This window comes from Pipistrellus kuhlii, unplaced genomic scaffold, assembly GCF_014108245.1.
Source record: "Pipistrellus kuhlii isolate mPipKuh1 unplaced genomic scaffold, mPipKuh1.p scaffold_m20_p_4, whole genome shotgun sequence".
In the NCBI taxonomy this organism is placed as follows: Eukaryota; Metazoa; Chordata; class Mammalia; order Chiroptera; family Vespertilionidae; genus Pipistrellus; species Pipistrellus kuhlii.
In genome coordinates, this window is record NW_023425540.1 from 80,863,454 (window position 1) to 80,882,394 (window position 18,941).

Below are 18,941 nucleotides of genomic sequence, written 5' to 3' on the forward strand. Positions count from 1 at the left end.
GTTTAAAACGACATTAATTATTACTAGACCCGATATATTGGCAAGTAACTTAATCTCACTAAACTTTCTTTTCCTCATACTTACAATCGTGATTTTTACAGGGTTTCTATCAGCACAGAACCAGTTGCCTAGTAGGTGTTCAATAAATAGTAGCTATTGTGACTATAATAGGCTGTTACCATCTACATAGCAGACATCCTTAATGTAGGACAAAAGTAAAGACAGCAGGATGTCCAGGCGTTCGGCGACAGGATGTGCCATCTGATTGAGCCTTTCAGGGTCAGCCTTTGTTTCATTTTCAGGTACTTCGTCTTCATCCTTTAAAGATAATGTAAAAGTTGACATTTAAAAATTCAGGAGAAGTAGTTTAGTGAGAAAACTGTTAGAGGTGATTATTTCCTTTAAAAGATAAAACAAAGAAAATACATATATACCATTCCAGGCAGCAGCTCTCAACCAGAGGTGTAAATCAGAACCAATCGTGAAATTCAAAATAAAAGCACAGGTTCAGAGCGCAGCCTCTAATTCTTACCTAGAAGACCCTCGCAGGGTGTGACCACACAAATATCACAGATGCTCCCACCTCCTGGCACCCCCCAAGTCCTTCCCCTCTGCTCTTTTCTGCTTCCTCACTCCCTTGTCCAAGGACACCCAAATCCCCATCTCAGGCTCTCCTCCCAGTGAACCCAACTTAAGAAATTTCCCAGGTAGAGAAATACTGCGTTAAGGTATATAACTTATAATATATAAAAATTAAATGGGGGGGGGGGCGCAATGGTAAAATATGTACACAGATAATAATTTAATAAAAAATGTATTTAAAAAAATTAAATTGGTATGCTCTTCTATTTTTCACTCCCTCACCAATAATAATGTGGTCACAAAAACAAACATAAACAGAATGAAAGAGAAGCATGCTTTCCCAAACCCAAATTAAAACCTTGGAAATAAATCAACATGTTGCAGTAAGCAAACTACTTCATTTCAGAAATCACTTCCAAAAAAAACAAAACACACAAAAACAAAACAAAACAAAAACACACGATTTTCAAGTTTGAACTACTGTTTTAAACTAAAGCCTTGAAGGAGATGGTATGCCATTAGCTGTCTCTTCCCTCCCTCTGGGACTCATATAGTCAGGTCTGACTGCTTTTACTAATAAATGCTGACCATATTAAATAGTCCTTCTGTGGCATCTGTTCCACTACCAGTTTGAGTTGCTATTTCCTCAGCATCTTCAATATCCTGCCGGGATGCATTCACCTACATTATAACAAAGAAAAAAACAAAACAAAACATTTAAAATACATTATTCGGGAACTGAAAATTCATTTGATGTATATACCTTACAGGTGTCCAGATAAGCACTGTAACTCATTACATAATTAAAGTACAAACCTAAAATTGGTTTGGATCATGAAGGAAATTACAAGATCATAAATCAAGCTCCTTTTACCATAGATCATTAGTCCGCAAACTGTGGCGCTCGAGTTGTAGTTTACCGCACTGTTGACTAATGAGTTTGCTGACCACTGGGATAGGGGCTTAATCACAAGGAACAACAGCCTATAATTATTATTTTTAAAAAATATATCCATTTTATTAATTTTTTACAGAGAGGAAGGGAGAGGGATAGAAAGTTAGAAACATCGATGAGAGAAACATTGATCAGCTGCCTCTTGAACTCCCCCCACTGGGGATGTGCCTGCAACCAAGGTACATGCCCTTGACCGGAATCAAACCCAGGACCCTTCAGTCTGCAGGCTGATGCTCTATCCATTGAACCAAACAGGTTTTGGCCAGCCTATAATTATTGGGATCAAGAGTCTAGGTCAGTGGTCGGCAAACTCATTAGTCAACAGAGCCCCAGTTTGCCAACCACTGCTATATGCTTATATAAAATCAGCATGATTTTATATAAGCATATGTGGTATACTAGTCTAAATTTGGATAGCTTTTACAAACTCAGTATCTATTCCAACTCATACTATACACAAGATACTCACATACATGTTGTATATGAATAAGAAGCATATCATCAATTTACTGAGCAGAAAAATGATGAAATGCAAGTTAAATCTGAAGTATGAATATTCATTGTTATCTAACCCTTCAAATATCTTTTTAAAATATCATTCAAGCCGAAACTGGTTTGGCTCAATGGATAGAGCATCGGCTTGGGGACTGATGATGGGTCCTGGGTTCGATTCCGGTCAAAGGCATGTACCTTGGTTGCGGGCATATCCCCAGTAGGGGGTGTGCAAGAGGCAGCTGATCAATGACTCTCTCCCATCGATGTTTCTAACTCTCTATCTCTCTCCCTTCCTCTTTGTACAAAAATCAATAAAATATATTTTAAAATATATATATATATATATATATATCATTCAAATCATGCCTTTATTGCTATCTAAACATGACCATCTTCCTAAATGCACTCTAAAATGTTCCATAAGTACAGACCAGGTAAGACTTTACAAAGATTCTGGATGCAGTTTGGCAGAGGTTGACTCTGAGTGAGCACTGGGGAAGCCTGCCGAACACCCAGCACTTGCTAGACTTGCCTCATTCCAGCCTTCTTCTCCCCTGCAGGACCAATGTTCTCCAACTCATCCCTTCAGTCCACAAACCTCAAGCCTCCCCAACACTAACATTTGCCGCTCTCCCTGCCTCATCCTCTTTACACCACAGACCTCATAGAGATCTCTCAGCAACTTCACTTCCTAACCATCCAGATTCTCTAAATGCTGTGTCCCCCTCCATTTGGACAAAGCAACAGATTACCCCCCTCACCAAATCCAAGGACTCTAGCTTTTCTAATTCTCCTTTAAAATGGCAGCTATATTTCATGCTGTTGACCAAACCCTTCCTTCTTCCAAATCCTCCCCACATATCCACACTCTTGGTTTCCCTCCCACTTCCAATCATACTTCCTCTCTCCTATCCTAAATTGCATCATTCCACAGGTTTATACTCAATCCCCTACCTGCAGCTACAGCTGCTTGGTGAGTATTCACCTGTCAGCTTCCAACCTGCACACCTCAGTATCCATCCAAAATGGAGCTCATCAATCTTCAAACTTCCTTAAGGCTTTTCTTATACTGTTAATGTCAACACCAAGATTCTATTCCACAGTGAGCTACCTTTGAAGGATTCTTTTCTTTAATCCCTACTTCTCCACTTCCAACTCAGTCTAGAGGACCAAGTCCACCTTTCTTCCACAATGTCAAGAGAATCCACTTTCTTTCATTCCTATTGCACCTTATTGCAGGCCTCTGATCGATGATTCTCTCTCATCGATGTTTCTAGCTCTCTATCCCTCTCTCTTCCTCTCTGTGAAAAATTAATAAAATATATTTTTTTAAAAAAATGCTTTCCTGACTCCTGATTACATCAGATTTCCCAGGTCATAGCAATGTGTGTGTTCCATTCATAACATTTACCTCAACTACATTTTTATATTGGTGCAACTGTCTAATTAATGCCATGAGCCCCAACCATGAGAGATGGGACTGTCTATAACCCCCAGCACTCGGATGAATTTCAAGAAATGTACAAATAAATGAATCAAAAGTGGAACTATGGATTCTTTACCATTGCTACTGTTTTACATATTATGATTATAACAAATATATTTAATAAAGAAAAATCAAGGAGGAAAACATACTATTAAATACTTACATCCAATTTGAGTAGTTTTTCAACAACAAGCTCCAGAATTTCATGCCTCAAAGTTGGAAAATACACACTAATTCTTAGTAAGTTATGAACATAACATTCCTAAAATAGGAAAAAATAAACATTTCAACAGAGAATGTTTCAGTTATGTAAGAAAAGCATCAATTACATAATCTTTATTTCCAATTACTGAAATAGGAAAAACAGACTATCTAGCAACATAGAAACTATATTGTTTATATATTCAGTTTCTGCCTGTATATAACGGAGTAGCCTGTTGCCATGTCAATAGGTAGTTCAGTAATAATCAAATTACCACCAATAAAATTAATTTGTAATTTGTATACTTCTACAGTGTTATTAAAATAGGTATATATTGATGAGAAACACCGACCAGCTGCCTCCTGCACACACCCACCAGGGATGTGCCCACAACCAAGGCACATGCCCCCGACCGGAATGGAACTTGGGACCCCTCAATCCACAGGCCGACACACTATCCACTGAGCCAAACCAGTTTTAGCAAAACCCTGTTATCTTTTAGTCAAGTACCTCTCCCCAGTCCTTGGTAACCACTAGTCTTTTTTTTGTCTCTGAAATAGAAAAAATAGACTATCTAGTAACATAGAAACTATATTGAAAAAAATATGAATTTACCTATTCTAGACATTTCATATAAGTGAAATCTCAAACTATGTGAGATTTCTTGGTTCACTCATGTTATAGCAAGTAAGCTATTCAATTGCTAAAAATACTCCACTGTAGACATAACACCCATATTTTGTTTGCTTATCACTTAAAACATTTAGCAGTTTCCATGTTTTTGCTATGATAAATAATGCTGCTTTGAACAGTCACATAAGTTTTGTGTGGACAAATGCTTTCATTTGTTTTGGGTATATATGCAGCAGTGGAAATGTTGGGTCATGTGTTTTTTTTTGAGGAACCGTCAGACTGTTTTCTAAAGCAGCTGAACCATTTCCCACTCTTATCAGCAATGTGCAGTGTTCTGATTTCTCCACATCTTCACCATCTCTTGTTGTTTCTCATCTTTTTATAGCACAACAATCCTAGTAGTTGCTGTCTGTCAAAAGCTTTTTCTGCATCTATTGCAATGATGATATAGGTTTTGTTCTTTATTCTATTGATATGGTAGGTTATAATTGATTTGGAGTATTAATCAAATATTGTATTCCTAGAATACATTTCACTTGGTCACGATGCACAATTCTTTTTATCTGTTGCTATATTCAGATTCTAATTACTTTGTTGAAAACTTTTGCACCTATGTTCATAAGAGATACAGGATTTATAATATTCCTCTTAAAGCAGACTATCATAACCATTAGCAAAATTTACCAACTCCTTATTTAATGCTTGTAATAACTTACTTAGGAAAAAGTAATCTATGCTTAGAAGGGAACCTCTATTAGTTATTGAAAATAATACAGATGACCTAAAACTTGGAAAAGAAGAAGTTAAACTTAAAACAGAATTCACCTAATAGAAGGCTCTGTCTTCATGTTCAAGTAAGGAAATTTCCATTGATAATATAAGACTTATTACCTTCTAGTAATTTTTATCTGTATAATCATGAAGCCTATTCAAATATTTTTGAAATGGGCTCCTGTGATGCACACAGGAATCAAAGTGGCACTGGGGACACTCAGTCACTGGCTAAGAAAGGAATTTGAGTCAAATTCTTAGATCTAACAGCATCTAAAACCAAATCACATAAAACAATTTTTCCATTATTTCCCCCATGAAAATATTTCTTACCAATGTTCTCTCTGATTTTTGAACAAATGGAAATTTTCCTACAAGTATTGGCATTAGAAACCATGGTGTCCTATAAAAAAAAAAAAAAAAAAATCAAACAATCCATGTTAGCTGCCGTCTTGGAAGGGAGCATTTCCATTGTAAGTGCAAATGTGGATACATGGGGCAAACAGTAACGCCTACTTCAAGCAATTAGAACTTAAAATTAATGCATGCCTTCACAGAAAATCTGTAACTTATGGGAAAATAAGCTTCTATAACCTTTGATATCAACTACATATTAAAGGGGAATTCTTTTTCTTTTTTTTTTTACAAAAGCAAATTACCAACTTGGACTTTTTAAAAGTCAGAAAATAAACTTAGAGGGAACATGAAGTCCACCCCTCCAAAAGACCTACACAACTTAAAAAGTTTTCTTAGAACTACAATTTTTATTCAAATGGCATGACACAAAATCAGAGACGTTGCTCACTGAAAAATTTTGGGTATCTTATCTGTTGAAAATAAAAGCAAAATTCCAACCATTATACATAACTTGGAAGAGGAATTTGCATCCAAGTTTTCAAAAATAAAGACAGTGAATAAAGAACTAAAATGCCATTTTTTGTTAGAATGTGATGTTATAACAACAGGATACAAAAAACACGCAGCACACAGTGTGAATTTTGCTTCTATAAACAAGTTTTAGTTTCCTACTAATTGATTGCAATTTTCTTTTTTCAAAGTAAGTAACAAAAGTATACTCACGATGGGACATATCTTGCTATTATTTGCAAGGCCCTGTGACAAGTGTCAAAATTTGCAGGAAGATCTACAAGACAAAAAATGAGAGCATGAACATCAAAGTAAAACTGAAAACTGAAAAATTATGTACTGGAAACTAAAAGCACCTGTAACCAAAACTGAATCATTTAATAGCAAAATAATAATTTCAATATTTCTCTCCACAGCCAACTATCAATGAAGAATAAGTGGACTAATTATATAACTAATGCATTAAGGGCAATTGATTGCATGTTAGTGCTCAATAAAAAGCAAAGGTTCCATTAAGATTGCCATTAAGCTTTATCTTTCAACATGCATTCTCTAAGACACAGTAGGCATAATTTTTTGCTTTAATACACTTTATACTTACTATCATCTTCGTCATCGGAATCGGAAACATCTATGTCACCTTCCTTAATGACCACCCGGGCTTTTGAAGAAAAAACAAATTGTTATTCTCCTGTCATTGATCTATACAAAAAGTGATTTTTCCCCCCCCATGATCTAAACTAGCATAATGATTAAATTCATAATCTGGAGGGAAAAAAGTCATCGGAATCAGAAACATCTGTCACCTTCCTTAATGACCACTCGGGTTTTTGAAGAAAAAACAAAATGTTATTCTCCTGTCATTGATCTATACAAAAAGTGATTTTTCCCCCCATGATCTAAACTAGCATAACGATTAAATTCATAATCTGGAGGAAAAAAATTCCTAAGTTCTAAGACTTTGCCAGAAGTTCACTAAAGTAAATTACAACCCATAAAAATCTCTGCGACAAACAAACCTAAACATTTCTGCAGTACAGGGAACAGAGATGTACCAGAACTGCTGCCAACATGTGTTCTGGAATCGTCAATGGTGGCCCGATCTCCAAAGTGTTATTTGGAAGGTAGTATTTTAATAGAGATATTTAAAAAGTGAAAAATCAAAGCAAGCAAAGAGGAACCACTTACGAGGCACAAAATGAGAAGCAATCATGTTGAGACATGGTCTAAGGAAGACAGTCTGTGCTGATACAAGATTACCAAGAAAAGCCAAATATTCCTCAACCACTGTCTGACTTCTATTCAACCACTGCAACCTCTAAAGACAGGAGGAAGAGAAAGACAAAAGAAACATTTCACTGATGCAATAAATAGTATTTTAAAGTACTGAATTAGATACTAGTCAGTGAAGTAAATGGTGAACTTACCAAGAGAATATTGATAAGCTGCTCAAAGTCTTTGGTCAAGTACATGATAGAAGACCGGAATTCTAACAGCCAGTTAATGATCTGGTCATCCTTAAGTTAAACAAGAAAACAGTACTTTCAAAATCATAAATCCTCTAAAATATCAGAGAAGATGATATCTCTCTTACACCAATCACCTATCAATAATTACATTAGAAAAAGTCACAAACTTGAACTAAATTCAAAATTGAGATGAAAATTTCTGAATTTGTATCAAACTGGAAAAAGATGTTACAATCAATTTTCTAATTTTAGAAAAAACTTTTGTAGTAACTTTTACATAGGGAGGGAGGAAATTAAATGTAGTACTTTCTTCTCATCACTTTTGTTTGCACTAAAAAGGCGAAAACCCCTCAAACTTTGATACCTGGGACTTGCAATATTCAAATATTGTAAGACCACAAGGACTTCTATATCCTCTATATTAATGCTGACATGAAAGCATACTTATAATATTCAGTCTAAGCTGATTAACTACAGTCATCAATAAATATAAAATTTTCTCAACCTAATCTGACATTGGATTTAGATGTATCAAGATGGTACATGTTAATGATTCCTCTACTCCATGAAATATTTTTAGGCAATAAAATTATTATATACAATTCTTAATGATATGGAATAAAACTGCTAAATGAATAGAGAAATCTTTGACAAGTCTGAAAATTAAACTTTAACCCATGGGTATATTTTTTATTTTATTTTATTTTATTTATTTATTTATTTATTTATTTTTGAAGACCAGTGGAACTAATTTTATTTCGTACATATATTTTACAGTCCAGTAGATAAGATATATTGTATTTCTCTGCTAGTAAAGTCATATTCTCTCCAAATATGTAGACAAGAGGCTTAATGCATTATAAAAGTATCATGAAGAGACATTAAGATTGATGCAAACTTAAAAACACACGCACACACACAAGACCTTGTCTCAGCCACCTTCCACCCTGGGCAACACCCCGTGGCTCCGCAGGGCCGCTCCCAGACCTTATCACCGACTACAACACAGGCAGTCACGTTAGGAAATGTGCCCCTTTGATCTGTTGGTTACTAACCCATGGGTATATTTTTTTAAAAAGAAAAGAAAAACAAGCCATGAATAAAATATAGTATCAAGTTACATAAAAGTTTATAAACATGCATATATACAACATAAAAAAAAAACAGCAACTAAAAGCCCCCTTTTAAAAAAAATAAATAAATAATTAATGCAGATTAAGACTCAGTTAGGGAACGATCTCTAATAAACAAAAGCAGTACAGTGTTGTAGCTAGAATGATACACTATTACAATAAAAGACAGGGTTGCCGAGACCGGTTTGGCTCAGTGGATAGAGCGTCGGCTTGGGGACTGAAGGGTCCAGGGTTCGATTACAGTCAAGGGCATGTACCTTGGTTGCGGGCATATCCCCAGTGGGGGGTGTGCAAGAGGCAGCTGATCGATTACTCTCTCTCATCGATGTTTCTAGCTCTCTATCTCTCTCCCTTCCTCTCTGTACAAAATCAATAAAATATATTAAAAAAAAAAAAAAAAAGACAGGGTTGAACCAACAGTTACAGACTATTTTATAGAGTATCATTTAGTGAGAACACACCAGCTGGTAGGCATGGTGCTCAATCCCACCCATGTATATCTTTTCCCAATCCTGCCAGCACTGCAAAAGTATTTACAGTTCAGAGAAAGAGAGATTACTAAGCAACTTGCCCAACCAAGAAGCCAATAAAGAACCAGGTTTAAACCTGTCTGTCTGGGTCAAAGCTTAAGCTCCACCTACCTTCTCACAATGCCTTGCACCACCTTTCCCCACCTTCATTCAACTACTACTGCTTTCTATGTGCTATGTGACAAACTTCACTTAGACTATTTTCTGATGAAACCCCAAAGTAAGCTGCCATTAAAATAAAGTAAATCACAACTCATTTGCCATATGGTAATTTTATAACGTCCACAACCATGCAGGATAACATTAATGGTGGCTCACCACCACCTGAGCAAAGACCAGCTGAGGTATTTGCAAATAAAATGAGTTAGCTCTATCCTATCTCTTTCCCATAAAAACAAACAAACAAACAAAAACAAAAAACCTCAAAAAACAAAAAACTACATACGACAAAATTATAAGAATAATACTTAAACTACTCCATTTTTAAAAATAAACCAGTCAGACTTTGGTGCTTTAGTACTGAATTATCTGAAGCAAATTACTTGCAACACCCCTCTGAACTAACTTAGACACAACCAATGTGATTATCTGTATGTCAAGATACCAAGAATGAGAAATGCTAACATAAAAAAGTGGAACACAGCCCAGATGGTGTTGCTCAGTGGTCGAGCACTGCCCTATGAACCAGGAGGTCACGGTTTGATTCCCAGTGGTGGTTGTGCAGGAGGCAACACGATCAGATCAATGATCCTCTCTCTCATTGATGTTTCTATCTCTGTCTCCCTCTCTGAAATCAATAAAAATATATATTTTTTAAAATACAGAGGAACACAAAGAAAAGGTCCTTTGTACTTTGAAAGAAAGCATAGGTCAGGGATAGTCCTCAGGAAGTGATGCTTCTGCTGTCTTTAAAAAGAGTGAGTGTGCTTGAGGGGCTAAATTCCTTACACAGGGAAAAGTATGTTTATAAAAAAAATCAGTAGTTCAGTATGGCTGGAGTACATGGTGAGCAAGACAATAGATAAACCTGGGGAGCAAAGAAGGGCTAGTTAAACCACTGAAGTCCTTGTAAGACAGATGTGCAATCAGAAAGATCTGCTGGAAGTGTGGGGAACAGACTGAATGAACCACCATGTGCTTAGATAGAACCAGGGGAAGTTCTATTACAGATTATATTTTAGCTGGACCTCAAAGACTAGGATTTTTGCCGGGACCGGTTTAGCTCAATGGATAGAGCATCGGCTTGGGGACTGAAGGGACCCGGGTTCGATTCCGGTCAAGGGCATGTACCTTGGTTGCGGGCATATCCCCAGTAGGGGGTGTGCAAGAGGCAACTGATCGATGACTCTCTCTCATCGATGTTTCTAACTCTCTATCTCTCTCCCTTCCTCTCTGTACAAAATCAATAAAATATATATTTAAAAAAAAAAAAAAAAAAAAAAAAAAAAGACTAGGATTTTTGTAAATTACCGTAATATTACAGGCGTTCCCTACTTATGATTTGAAGTACAAATTTTTGACTGCCCAATGATGACATATACATTCAGTAGAAATCATACTTCAGATCTTAAACTCTGATCTTCTCCCAGGCTATGATAGCGGCATAAAGCTGGGCAACAGTAGCAAGATGGTTTTGTCCAGTTGAGGGCTGTTGTAAGTGTTCTGAGCATGTTTAAGGTAGGCTAGGCTAAGCTACAGTGTTCGGTGTATTAAATCCATTTTTTACTTAAGGTATTTTCAACATACAATGGGATGGAATGCCATTGTGAGTTGAGGAACACTTGTAATAGTAAACACCAATATTATACTTTGTGCCAGGCACTGTTCTAAGACATTAACATACATTAACTCATTTAATTCTTACAACCACTCATTTAGTTAGGCATTCCCATTGGTTCCCATGTTATAGATGGGGACATAGAGGCACAAAGTGCAGTAATTTGCCTCAGTCACAAAGCTAGCCAGATACAGAGAACCTCTGGCAGCCAGAGAGAAAAGGCACACATAAAGGCGTAAAGATGAAAAGTATGAAATGAAGTATCTAATAAGATTGAACATTAAAAAAATACGATAGGCCATAAAAAGAACTTGGTCCTTTATTCTTCAACTAGAGGCCCGGTGCACAGATTTGTACACATTGAAAGGATATTACCGTATTTTTCGGACCATAAGACGCTCCGGACCATAAGACGCACCAGTTTTTAGAGAAGGGAAATGAAGAAAAAAAGATTCTGAAACAAATAGTGTCCTAAAATATTTTATGTGCATTAAAACCCAACATCACAGTCATAAACACATGTAATCAACCCTGTAAAGTAAACAGCAGCATTTAGAACCATTTTAGAGCCGGGCAAGCACACAGAGCCGGGCAAGTAAAAAAACTTTTTTTTTAAAGTATATGTGTAGGCTATATTTGGACCATAAGACGCAGGGACTTTTTCCCCCCACTTCTGGGGGGAAAAAAGTGCGTCTTATGGTCCGAAAAATACGGTAATTAGAAGGTGGCCAGTAGGACTGGGTGAGATAGGTCAGACACACCCTGGAGTCAACCTCCCATTGTCCCTCCCCGGCCAGCCATACCTGGGGCCTGGGGCAGTGCTGCAGCTTGAAGGAATGTCTGTGGAGTGAGCGGGGTCCCTTTGGCAGGTGGGGTGGGTCCCTAGGCTTGGCCCGGGGAAACCTGCAATCCGACATCCCCCAAGAGGTCATAGAGTGCGAGAGGGCACTCTGCAAAGTTGCTGTCTCTCAGCAGCTCCTGCATTGAGCATCTGCCCTCTGGTGGTCAGTGCACATTATACCTACCAGCTGGTTGGCTGATCACTTAGCCTTTTATATCCTATATAATAAAGCCTCATATGCAAATTGACCAAACAGCAGAACAACCAGTCACTATCATACATACTGACCATCAGAGGGAAGATGCTCAATGTAAGAGCTGCCCCCACCTGCAGGCCCCAGGCGAGCCAAAGCAGGTGCCAGTGGGGACCCCTGATTGCCTGCCAGTCACCCCACAGATTGGCCCTGATCTTCGGCCAGGTCTAGGAACCCGACCCATACACAAATTTTGTGCACCAGGCCTCTAGTATATACATAAGTATGTTCAGTAGAATAATGACATATTTAGCATGTGCTTTGGAAGTCATTAGGCTGCACTATTGAGGATAAAAAAATTTTAATGGGGGTTGAGATAGAGTAGAATTGGAACCTGAAGACCACTAAAGACATTATTGAAGGAATCTAGACAGACTCAAAACAAGACTCAAAAGATTTTTATCCCCCAAAGGATATGAGTATGAGGTCTGAGAAGAAAAAAAAAGCCCAGTCCTGACAGGTTTGGCTCAGTGCAGGGGTGTCGAACTCAATCAGAGAAGGGGCCAAAATCTAAAATCCAGCCTAAATCGCGGGCCGAATGGTTTACTGAACAGTCATAAACTGTCATTGTGATGGAAACGCAGCGGAGTGCAGTGATGACAGCGCGGTGCGGGCCACATTGCAAGGCCTGGCGGGACGGATTTGGCCCGCGGGCCTTGTGTTTGACACATGTGGTATAGAGCATCAGCCTGCAGACTGAAGGGTCCTGGATTTGATTTCAGTCAAGAACACATGCCTAGGTTAAGGGCTCGATCCCCAATAGAAGGCATGCAGGAAGCAGCCCATCAATGATTCTCTCTTTCTCTCTCTCTCTCCCCCCCTTCCTCTCTGAAATCAATAAAAATAAAAACCCCATCAAAATCAGTATGTAAGAAATCACAGGTAATCTTTTCATAGTAATTATAGCAGTGGTCTTAACCATGAATGGGAAATGAGAAAGTGCAAATCATTAGCAGGAATAACAGATAACAGTTACGAAGCCCTTAATTTGAGTGAGGGCCTGTTCTACTAGTAAGTGCTTCTCATATATTAACTCACTGGATCCTCTTAACACCTCTGTTTAAAAACCCTCTACTGGTTTTACATAAAGGTGGCAAAAACACAGATTAAATAACTTGTCCAAGATCACACCCTGGATAACAGTGGCGTTGAAATTTTATCCCAGGCAATCTGACTACCACTGTCATGATAACAGAGGATTCTTTCCAATATTGGACAATAAAGGAAGAAAAGGGAAACAAAATGTGTTGAACTGTTATTACGTGACAGGTATATACCGTATCTCGAACTCTGAAACACTGAAAAAGTAGCAGCTTGAAAGACAAGTCATCTTTTGTTGTTTCTTTGTTTTGTTTTTGCATTGGAGAGACATGAGTGTTACCTACAGCAGCGTTTTTCAACCGCTGTTCCGCGGCACATTTGCCTGGTGTGCCGTAGGTGCAGACAAGACAAGAATTTTATTTTTCACTATTTTGTTTACTTAATATTTCATAATAAAGTAATTATAAAATACTTTCTTTGTGTTTATTTGATTCCTATTCAAGAGAATTACTTTATATATAGTCAATATAGGCACAGAGTTAAATTTTTTAACATTTTCTAATGGTGGTGTGCCTCGTGATTTTTTTCATGAAACAAGTGTGCCTTTGCCCAAAAAAGGTTGAAAAACACTGACCTACAGCATAGAGGAGGAGTATTAGGAAAGTTTAAAGTAGGGTTTCTCACCCTTGGGACTACTGACACTTTGGGCTGGATAGTTCTTTGTTGTGGAAGGCTGCCCTGTGCATTGTAGAATGTTTAGCAACTATCTGTCATCCACTCACCGGAGGTCAGTAGCACCCTTATCTTCCTCCTGTTATGACAACCAAAACTGTCTCGTTTATCACTGTATAAAAGAAGAGGTTGGTTCTAGCTGGTTTTGCTCAATGGTTAGAGCATCAGCCATGGACCTAAGTGTCATGTTTTGATTCCCAGTCAAGGGCATGTACCTGGGCTTCAGGTTCAACCCTGGCCTCGGTTGGGGAGGCAGCCAATCGATGTGTCACTCTCACATCAATGTTCCACTCCCCTCTCCCTTCTAGATACTTTAAAAATCAATGGAAAAAATATCAGATGAGGATTTAAAACAAAAAAATAAAGGAGTGAAACTGCCCTTAAATGAGAACCATTGGATTAAAATAAGATTGGATCCACCCTGGCCAGGTGACTCAGTTAGAGTATCATCCTGTTCACCAAAAGGTTGTAGGTTTGATTCCCAGGTTGTAAGTTCAAATCCTCCTCTCTGAAATTAGTAAATAAATAAATAAATAAATATCACACACACACACACACACACACACACACACACACACACATATTCTGATGAGGACAAAAAACAATCTTAGAAAAAAGAAAGAAAAAAAAAAGATAGGATCACAGAGGGAATAGGTTTTAAACAATGAGATAGGATCAAACAGAAGTGCAAACTAACATCTGTCCTAAGTGGCAACGACTTTAATAATGATCAAACATAAAATTAATTACCTTTATGTCTGGATCTGACAGCTGGTTCTTCAACAACTCATAGTCATTTGTTTCACCCTTAACAAGAAGGGGGGGAAATTAGGTTTTACTTGGTTTAGTTTTCTATTGAAGATCAAAGAGCCTTTAATTGTATCTTAATATCTGATGAAATTACAAAAGAAACATTGTAACTTCCACACATCAATTGTGGATTACAAAATCCACAGAAATTTAAAAAAACTCACATTAGTGGGGCTAGGGGCCTTGGAAAAAAGTGAAATTAAAAAGCAATTTATTCTAGGAATTACTTTTTCTATTTGTAATTTACCTAATAAACGTTCTCTTACAAAAAAAAAAAAAAAATTAGCCCTACTGGTATGCTTAGTGGTTAAGCGCTGACTTATGAACCAAGAAGTCACAGGTTCGATTCCCAGTCAGGGAACATGCCTAGGATGTAGGCTCAAACCCCAGTAGTGGGTATGCAGGAGGCAGTCAATCGATGTTTCTCTCTCCCTCCCTTCCTCTCTCTCTAAAATCATTAAAACCCCCTTTTAAAAAAGTAATTTAAATAGGTACACTTGTGTACTGACATTTGAATGATAGTTGATACTATCCATCACATATATAGATATAATTGGGTATTATATGTAAAATAGTCATTATATGTCAATTATACCTCAATTTAAACAAAACAAATTCTTATTTTTCCCTCCATTGCTGAGACTTAGTGGAATCACTTTTCAATTAACACAAAAATAAACCCAAAATATTCCTCTTAATGGTTTATTGTTCCAAATAATGCTTTAGTAATTCCTTGAGAAATAAAATGCTATGTTCTATGGTGTTTTTACTCTAGCACTTGCTGAAAAACAAAGTATGTAAATAAAGCAACTGAAGAGGTGAAACTTCAGCAAGAAATTATTACTCTAATTTTGAGCTGACAGCATCATGCTATTATTAAATATTTGATTTCAAGATATATATCTAAAAATCATGTTATTATGTTAACTAAAGAATATAATAGCTATCTGTGTATTCTGGCCAACAAAAACCAAACCTCAATGTCAATTATATCTCAATAAAGATGGGGAAGGGGGCACCAAACTCCATGTGTTATCTGTTACCTTTTTGTACTTCAGCAAGACTTCTGTGACTGTTCCACCAAATCGAACAGTTTTTCTTGGGGGAGAGTTGAAGAAATCATTCTCTAATTCAAGCACATCTGAAATCCTGTACAACCAAGATTACCAAGCTATTAAGTATATGACAGAGAATGATAAAAATCACAACTCAGCATCTATCAACCCATCACCATTCAGTGAGACATACTATCCACTCACACACTAAACCGAGTGCTTCACTGTTCTCCCTGCTTCCACTCTTATCCCCCAACAATCCATTCTTCACTCAGAGATCTAATATTTCAGAAGCTTAAAACAGATCATGCTACTTGATGTTCAACTTTCCAAAGGTTTCCTACTTCACTCAGAATACAAATCCCAATTCCATAATGAGGTCTTCAAGGTCCTCATTAATCTGGCCCTTCTACCGCTCTGACCTCATTTCCAACCCCTTACTAGGCTGCAGTCAATGTCCTTTCCATTCTTTGCCAAGCTGGTTCCTGTTTCACTTGCCGTTTCCTCCATCTCTGTGATTTTCAAACTTTTTCATCTCATGGCACATAAACTAATTACTAAAATTCTGCAAACACACCAACATATATACTTTTTGCCAATCTGACCAAAAAATATAGGTAAATGCCCTAGCCAATTTGGCTCAGTGGATAAAGCTTCGGTCTGCAGACTGATGAGTCCCGTGTTCGATTCTAGTCAAGGACATGAGTAAGCCCGGGCTCCCTAAGTGCATACTACAGGTGGGAGAGAGGCCGGAAAGGTTAATCTGTTTTCTGCTCCAGAGTTCGGTTTTCTCCTCATTTAGCCCCTCTGTCATAGCGTCCCAGGCCTGGTACCATCTTGTGCCTTCTCCTCCCTCCCGCTTCTCCATTAGATTTGGCAAGTTTCCTATTTGGATTGTCAGCACAATGCTGTCATTGGTGGCAAATTAAATCGGATGCCTGCATGCAGGAGGCAACCAATCCATGTTTCTCTCATCAATATTTCTGTCTTTCCCTCTCTCTCAAAAAACCAATGGAAAAATATTTTCAGAAAATATATATTTTTAATGATGTTAAAAAACAAACAGATAAATACTAATTTTCTTTTTAAAAAAAGGTAAAATTGTAGCCCTAACCAGTTTGGCTCAGTGGATAGCTGGCTGTAGACTCAACGGTCCCAGGTTGGATTCCAGTCAAAGGCATGTACCTTGGTTGTGGGCACATCCCCAGTAGGGAGTGTGCAGGAGGCAGCTGATCGATGTTTCTCTCTCATCGATGTTTCTAACTATCACTCTCCCTTCCTTTCTATAAAGAAGCAGTTAAAAAAAAAAAAAAAAAAAGGTAAAATTTTGATTCATTCACACCAGATGGCTATTGTGTTATTGTAATTTTTGTGACAATCTAAAGGAAAAGAGGTCAGTGACCTGAATAGTCAAGTATTACACGTTTTTAAAATTCTTTTAGCACTCCGGTTGAAAATCATTGGTCTACCTGAAACACTCACTACCCAGATCTATACATGGTTGAATTGTCTTCATTCAAATTGAAGTTCAAATGTCAGAGGTCTTACCCATCAGAAATCTGAAATACCCATCCCCTCTCTTCCTGCTCAACACGGTTTTATTTATTCTGTTTTATTTATTCCCTGCAGTTATCATTATATGAAATTATCTAGTTCATCTATTTACTGTCTTTCTCTTCCTAGACTGTACAATCTGTTGGAGTTACTTTTGTGTCTTTTGACAGACTGCTTTCCCCAGTGTCTAAAACAGTAGGTAGGAGCTTAATAAATATAACGAATCATATTACGCTAGGTGTTTTACAAAGTTTGCTTCTTTTAAACAGCAGATTAGTGAAAAACATACAATCCTACCTACTAGTGACTCTCAAGAAGTTAAGCCCCAAAATACTTTTTTGGGGGGGTTAAGGGACACATGTTACACATGTGCCTCGAAGCAAATCTCAGACTAAGAAGTAAGAGTCAATTTGCCATCAATGACAGCATTGCGCTTACGATCCAAATAGGAAACTTTCCAAATCTAGACGAAGAAGCGGGAGGGAGAAGGCCCAAGACAGTACCCAGGCCTGGGACGCTATGACAGAGGGGCTCAGTGAGGAGAAAACCGGACTCTGGAGCAGAAAATAGATGAATTTTTCCGGCCTCTCTCCCACCTTTAGTATGCACTTAGGGAGCATGGGCTTACTCTTGAGAACCTGAGGTGATCCTCTCCCCTTTCTCCCCTCCCCACCCCCCGCCCTCCGCCACCATTTGGCGGGCCAGGCCCGCTCAGACCCGCTCCCTCACGCCGGTCCTGCGGTCCGGCCCCGGCTGCGCTGCGGGAAGCCGCCCGGACTCACCCGGTCCTGGATGCGCGCAGTGTCTTCACTCCAGAGGCCGCAGCGGCTGCATCTCCAAGCAACCGCGTGTGGAGCAGCGGAGCCGCCATTGGGCCCGACTAATGCGACATCTGCGCCTCGCGCCGGAAGTCATGCTTTCTCTAGCACCGCCTTCGGCCCGGAAGCGGCCTCCAGCCAATCGCGTGAGGGGAGCGGCGCGCGCTCGCGGGCTAGAGCGCCGCCGGCGCCTTCTCTCCCTTCGGCGCCGGCCTCGGACCCCGGCCTCCACTTGGAGGTGCGGGGCCTGAAGGGCTTTGGGAGGAGGAAGCCCGCAGCGCCCGCCACGCCGGGTTCGGAGGAACCCAAAGGAAGAGCGGCACGCCCAGGGGAGGTGCTAAGCGGTGGCTGGGTGCCTATCACCCTTTCGAAGTTGAAGCATGCCCTGTCAAACTGTGATGAACTCAAAGCCTCGGACGTGTGGGAAAGGGATTCGGATTAGACGGCTAGACGCTGGAAACAGCTCTATCCACTGCACTATCCTCAAGGACAACCAAGTTAACCTCATCCTCGCGCGGAAACTGAGGTTGGACCGAGCGACTTACCCAAAGACCTACTAGGTTGAGAAATCAAAGAGCGGGAGAAGCCAGTTTCCAAGAGGCATTAGCCCCTGAACTAAAAATTTTAAAGGAGGTACACGAGCCAATTCAGCAAAGCAGCGAAGGGTCTTCCTGGCACAAGAAGCAGAACGTGGCGAGCGATGGAGAATTGGTAGGGAAAGAGGGACAACTCCTCCCCCTTGGTCTCTATAATGCAACCTTTGAAAACCCATTAAAAAGAACACACACACACACATTATATCAGCTGAAGCAAGTTGTGAAATATAAAACAATATTCTGCTTTACAACGTGTAAAATAAGTAAGTCTCCATATGGTCCCACTATTTTTTAAAATATATTTTATTGATTTTTTACGGAGAGGAAAGGAAAGGGATAGA

The 18,941-nt window shown here is 38.8% G+C and overlaps 1 protein-coding gene across 5 annotated transcripts in view; it reads right to left on the bottom strand.

Moving 5' to 3' along the window:
• Positions 1 to 18,123, bottom strand: part of RRN3 (RRN3 homolog, RNA polymerase I transcription factor) — a 32,530-nt gene extending 14,407 nt beyond the window's left edge. For 2 of the 5 annotated variants that reach the window (XM_045571284.1, XM_036410876.2), the window contains exons 1-11: positions 17,969 to 18,123; positions 15,621 to 15,726; positions 14,518 to 14,574; positions 7,419 to 7,508; positions 7,180 to 7,309; positions 6,593 to 6,652; positions 6,205 to 6,268; positions 5,458 to 5,527; positions 3,682 to 3,780; positions 1,171 to 1,263; positions 180 to 318 (exon numbers count right to left, since the gene is read on the bottom strand). In XM_045571284.1, the coding sequence (XP_045427240.1) occupies positions 180 to 318; positions 1,171 to 1,263; positions 3,682 to 3,780; positions 5,458 to 5,527; positions 6,205 to 6,268; positions 6,593 to 6,652; positions 7,180 to 7,309; positions 7,419 to 7,508; positions 14,518 to 14,574; positions 15,621 to 15,726; positions 17,969 to 18,057 (997 nt within the window). In that variant the 5' untranslated portion in view covers positions 18,058 to 18,123. Of the gene's footprint in view, positions 1 to 179; positions 319 to 1,170; positions 1,264 to 3,681; positions 3,781 to 5,457; positions 5,528 to 6,204; positions 6,269 to 6,592; positions 6,653 to 7,179; positions 7,310 to 7,418; positions 7,509 to 10,633; positions 11,257 to 13,271; positions 13,376 to 13,669; positions 13,831 to 14,517; positions 14,575 to 15,620; positions 15,727 to 17,968 lie in introns of those variants that run through there. The other 3 variants (XM_036410877.2, XM_036410878.2, XM_036410879.2) reach the window with 3 other exon arrangements.
• Positions 18,124 to 18,941: the final 818 nt, after the last annotated feature.